The sequence below is a fragment of the Chinchilla lanigera genome, unplaced genomic scaffold (genome assembly GCF_000276665.1).
Source record: "Chinchilla lanigera isolate Chin_1 unplaced genomic scaffold, ChiLan1.0 scaffold00047, whole genome shotgun sequence".
NCBI classification, from domain to species: Eukaryota; Metazoa; Chordata; class Mammalia; order Rodentia; family Chinchillidae; genus Chinchilla; species Chinchilla lanigera.
Window position 1 is genome coordinate 2,948,678 of NW_004955448.1, and position 5,389 is coordinate 2,954,066.

General features: G+C 35.5%; 2 protein-coding genes across 2 annotated transcripts in view; both read left to right on the top strand.

Moving 5' to 3' along the window:
- The window catches only part of LOC102019755 (arylacetamide deacetylase), a 328,447-nt gene that overhangs the window by 30,266 nt on the left and 292,792 nt on the right, over window positions 1–5,389 (top strand). The gene's annotated exons all lie outside the window — the stretch shown is intronic.
- Window positions 1–5,389, top strand: part of LOC102005530 (arylacetamide deacetylase-like) — a 20,174-nt gene that overhangs the window by 9,905 nt on the left and 4,880 nt on the right. The window contains exons 2-3 of the mRNA XM_005393035.1: window positions 1,614–1,836; window positions 4,043–4,112. Coding sequence (XP_005393092.1) covers window positions 1,614–1,836; window positions 4,043–4,112 — 293 coding nt within the window. The remainder of the gene's footprint in view (window positions 1–1,613; window positions 1,837–4,042; window positions 4,113–5,389) is intronic.

The following is a 5,389-nucleotide window of genomic DNA, read 5'->3' on the forward strand; positions in this document are numbered from 1 at the left end:
CAAAATATAATTAGCACACCTCACAGAATTAGAGAAAATAATCCTAAAGTTCATTCAGAGCCAGAGACCTGGAAGAGCAAAAGCAATTCTGGGCTACAAATGAAGACAGGGGGCATCACAATCCCTGACTTGTATTTATACTAGAGAGATACAGTGATAAACACAGCATGGTACTGACAAAAAAACAGACCAGAGGATCAATGGAACTGATTAGAAGATGCAGAAACAACTCCAAATACACTCATCTTTGACAAAGGGGCCAAACACCTGCAGTAGAGGAAGTATAGGTTCTAAAATAAATAGTGCTGGACAAATTGACTTTCCCCATGCCAAAGGCTACAATTAGACCTAAATTTATCACCATGTACTAAACTAAAATCAAAGTGGATCGAAGATCTAAATTTGTTAAAACAGAAACACTAAATCTGCTGGAAGAGAAAATAGGTAGAACTCTTGAAGACATCGGTTTCAATAGGTAGACATCTTGAAGACATGAATTTATCTGGCTTTTTCAGATTATATCGTCATTGAGGATCTAGTGAGATATTTTATTGAAGGCATATGATGAGATACATCTACATTTGTGCTATGAATGAAGCATTGCTACACCTTGCAATTATGCTATAGATGAATACTCCAGAATTAAATTAAATGGATTTAGAATATCATTTCCTAGCTGTGTATGTTTGAACTAATTTTAGTTTTGAATTTCCATGGGCTTATTTTCTTTCTCTCTCAAACAAGTATGATAAGACCATATGTTTTACAGGTAGCTAGAGTAGTATTACTGAGGCTTGTTCTCATAAAATGCCTGGACTGCAATCTCATGCTAAGGCAGAAGCAGAGGGCTGCAGACAAGCAGGCTGCCCTTGTCTCCACCCATTCCTTTACCATCAGTGGTGCCTCTCTATGTGCATAAATGTTATTTTATAATGCATTTTATTTTTGTAGTATTCTTACTGATGTATATTCACTGAATATAATCATTACATTCAATTTGAGGAATTGGTGCCTATATATATTGTCTCAATCAATTTTACTTCCATTTTCCATTCTACATCTCCCAATCCCTTTTCTGACTACATAAAATTTAAAACTATTCCTCCATCCATCAACAAGAGCCCCTCATCTCCAGGATGTACTTGTACATTTGCCTGGAATGATTTTTCTTTTTCTCCTTTTATTTAATTACATTCTCAAGAAAGACCTTTTCTTCAAGGGTCAAATTACAATGACATAAGTCAAAATACCTGATCCAAAACTCTCTCTCACAACATTTACCTTATTTTTATAACAACATACTTACCTACCTTTCACTTATAATTATGAATTTCTTGGGAAGTGCATTTATTTTGTTCATATATGCAATCCTAAAGCTTAGTGAAGAATCTGAAACATTTTGTGGACTAGAACTAAAGAACTGCTTTCCTCCTCTTTGAACAACTACTGTAGGCATAATGACTTCATTTCCCTTTCTTCTTAGATAAAGGGGATTCATATATAAGAATTTTTTATTTCACTTGATCTAGTTAAGCATTAAGTATTTAAACTTTCATAAATTTCTTTGAGTTCAGAATTTGAATTCTAACGCTGTTCGTTAATTTTGTTTTTAGGCTTCATTTGCTGAGTTTCTGGGACTTCGTCATTTTGCTGATCTAATGATGCTAACTGTGGCCATTGAAGAAGTCCCACCAACTTCAGATGAAAATGTCACTGTGACTGAGACAAAATTCGATAATGTTCCTGTCCGTGTGTATGTACCAAAGAGGAAATTGGATGCACAAAGAAGGGCTGTGTTCTTTATCCATGGTGGTGGCTGGTGTAGCGGAAGTGCTGGTAGGTGAATTTTTTGAAAGGTGTCTGACCCTGGAGTAGTTTGCAAATGTGTCACCACAGCTGTATATTGTGCTCTTTAGCAAAGTCACTGCAGTGTTTTTGTCCCTCTTGCTTTGATCTCTGACGTTTCAACGTTCCTTGAACCTTTGAATCACTCTTTCTCATCCATATAAGACTGTCTTCATTAAGCCAGGCAATGCTAAGCAAACACAAGTCTTCCTATTATTGAATTACTTTAAGAAAGCATAAGCACTAGTTCAGTCATTTGTATTTGGTTTTATAGGCCTCAGTAACATGTTAATTTATTTGTATGCTCACTGTTTGCCTACATTTCTTTTGGGAACATTGTAGGGATTTTAGAAGAGACAAAATTCTTCTTGGGCCTTAAATTCTAAAGAAGACAATCTCTAAACGATGGATACATAAGTAAACAATACAATGTATCATAAAATGACAAATCTAAATAAAAATAGATTAGAGTAATCAAGATTGAGTACAATAGTTGTCAGTTCCTAAATGTATAGAACTATAGTCAAAAGAGGGTACATCCAAAATTAGAGAATTGCAATAAAGACCTTAGGTTCAGTCATGTGAGTAAGACTTAACTGATTCTAGTTGTAGAATATACTTGCAGATTCTAACTGCAGAGTTTCAAGTGAATGCTTGATAGTCAATAATTTACCTCCCGTTGATGTATCAATAAACTAAGGGAAGGGAAGAGGAGGAGCATAAATTAGTACAGAAGAAATGTTACAGGCTTAAAATTAATTGAAATGCATCAAATGATATGAGAAATTAGGAGAACGAAGTAAGGAGGGGAGAAAAAGAGAGACAGATGAAATGATACCCTGTTTCTGATAGGACGACTGGGAAAGTGAGGACAGATTCTGGAGGACACAGAAGTAAATCTTGGGTAGAAGAATGAACAGCAATCAAAGCACTGAAAAGTGACCAAAGTGATCAAAAGACACAAAATGAAAAGAAAGCCAAAGGTGAGAGTCTCAAGAAGAGAGATTAACAAGAAGTAGTGAATGGTGAAGAAATGCCAAGTAAATGGGACAGAAATATACATTTTCGAGGTTGAATATTTTATGTTCGTAAGGCTGAGCAGAGACTTGATGGATAGTCACATAAATACACATTCCAATCAGCAAAAAGTAAGATATAAAGAAATTAGAAGAATGATTTCTGAACTTACACAGACTTAGTGGTAAAAGAAATAAGAAAATAATAGATTGAAAGGAGAATTAAGTAAAAGCATTTTATTTGATTTTTACGTGGAGGAGATATAAAAAGTTAGTAGATGCTCTCAGGTTTGAGGCAAGAGGGGTACAAATTTGAGCCCAGCTTGGACAACTTAATAACTTACTGAAACCTTGTCCCTAAATAAAATAATTTTGAAAGAACTTGGATAAGTCTAAGTAGAAAAACTGGTTTCAGTCTTCAATACCACAAAATAAAGTGGGTAGAATTAAGAAAATTGGGTGGCATACAGAGTATGACAGATTGTTGAACAATGAACAAACATTACAGAGGAAATGGAAGCAGGGAGAAGGATGTAAAGCATTGGTAAATTAATTAGATGTAGATGGAGAAAAAAAGTTGAACAAAAACTACATGCAGTCTTCTTCCTAGACAAGAATAAAGAGAGACAAACCAGACCTCAGGCGGACAGACAGAACAGAAAATCAGAGAATTCCAGCTTTTTAAGGCAGCATCTTTCTATCCAACTTATTTTCAGGTGATGTTTTTTCCATACAAATGCTGATGGTTGTTCTATGTTATACAAAATCTGTTTGTAACACTTAGGTCACATATCCATCCACACATCCATTGAATCAGTGGCTTCTCTATTTTATCTGTGTATATGCATCATGTAAAACAAACCAATATTGCCATAGGATGGGACCTGGGATCAGTCTTCTGGAGAATGCTGCTGGCCAAGGACAAATGACAAAATATACAGAACAAGAAGTGTAAAGAAAGAAGGGCAACTAGAAAATTCAGTGAGCAATTCCACCAAATTATAGGTGAAAGTTTTCTTAGGATAAGTACAGCATTTTTTTTTTGTTATTGTTATTTTGGTATACAGTAGGTAGAAAATTGCCAGAATCTAAAACAAGCACAGTCAATACTTGTTTTACAAAAATCCTTCCTTTCTTTTGGGGATTCTCACTAATATTTGACTTTTATTCTTTTATTTAAGCTTTACCTAATTACGACCTGCTCTCAAGATGGACTGCAGAGAGACTTGATGCCGTTGTCATATCAACTAAGTAAGACATGTGTTGTTTTATTTTGTGTCCAAATACCTTAACTACCTGAATTCTCTCCACTGTCTTGAATAACTGATGCCTGCTTGAATGAAGATTTGCCAAAACACATTTTTTGTTTGTTTGGTTTTTTTTATTTTTCTTTTTCATTTTTCTTCTGTTACCAGGAATGGAACTCACTACCTTGCGCTTGACAGGTGCCGTGCCGCTGAGCTAAATCCCCAGCCCCACATATATGTTTCTTAATTGACACTGAGGTAATTAAAAGGCTAGCTCTAACCTGAGTGGCACTGAGAAAAACAAAGTGTGTGTGTGTGTGTGTGTGTGTGTGTGTGTGTGCATGTGTGCATATGCACAGGCTGTGTGTTGCTTGGGCAGCTAGAAAAATTGACAGTAAAGATATTTTTTTACATAAGCTTAAATTGAGTTATCATTGTACATACCTACTTGGTTTAGATTAACTTTCAACTATAATCTTTAAGGTTAGGGTTGCGAGAGTCAGATGATTATAAAGGCACATCATAAATTACTGCTACATTAGAGGTCACTTTGAAAACTAAGTGGTAATATTCTTGAAACTAGCTTATCATAGTGTCTAGCACTTGGTGGTCTAAAACAAATTTTATTCTCACACTGAGTAGTCAATGAGTTAGTGTAAAATAATGTGTTGGAGCAGTAATCTATGTTTGAAAGAAACATTGAGAGATAGTAAAATTGGAGTTAATATAGTAGAAGCAAGCCGTAAATTGTATAACACTATTTTTTTTGATGTCCAAGATAGAGAAATCCATAGAAACAAAAGGTTAATTTATGCTTTAAGATGAAGGTGGGTGAAATGAAAAGTAGGAAGTGTCTAGTTATTAATTTTAAATTTCAGAAACAGAAGAAAAGGTGAAGAAATAATGGTTTCATAAGCACTTGTCTAGGGACATCATTACAGAAACATAATTGTGCTCAATATTGTTTGTAACTGATTCCCAGGAAGTGAAGTATTTAGAATATTTTTTTTCCCGTTTTTGAGACAGGGTCTCGCTATGCAGTTCAGGCTGGCCTTGAGGTCATTTTATAGCTCAGGCTGCTCTCAGACTCGCAACGATCCCCCTGCCTCAGCCTCCCAAGTGCTGGGATTATGGGCATGTGTCAACACACTCAGCTAGAATAATATCTTTTTTTTTTTTTTTTTCTGTTTTTCTCCAGTACCAGGAACCGAACTCACGACCTTGTGCTTGCCAGGCAGGCGCTTTTGCCGCTGAGCTAAATCCCCAGCCCCTAGAATAATA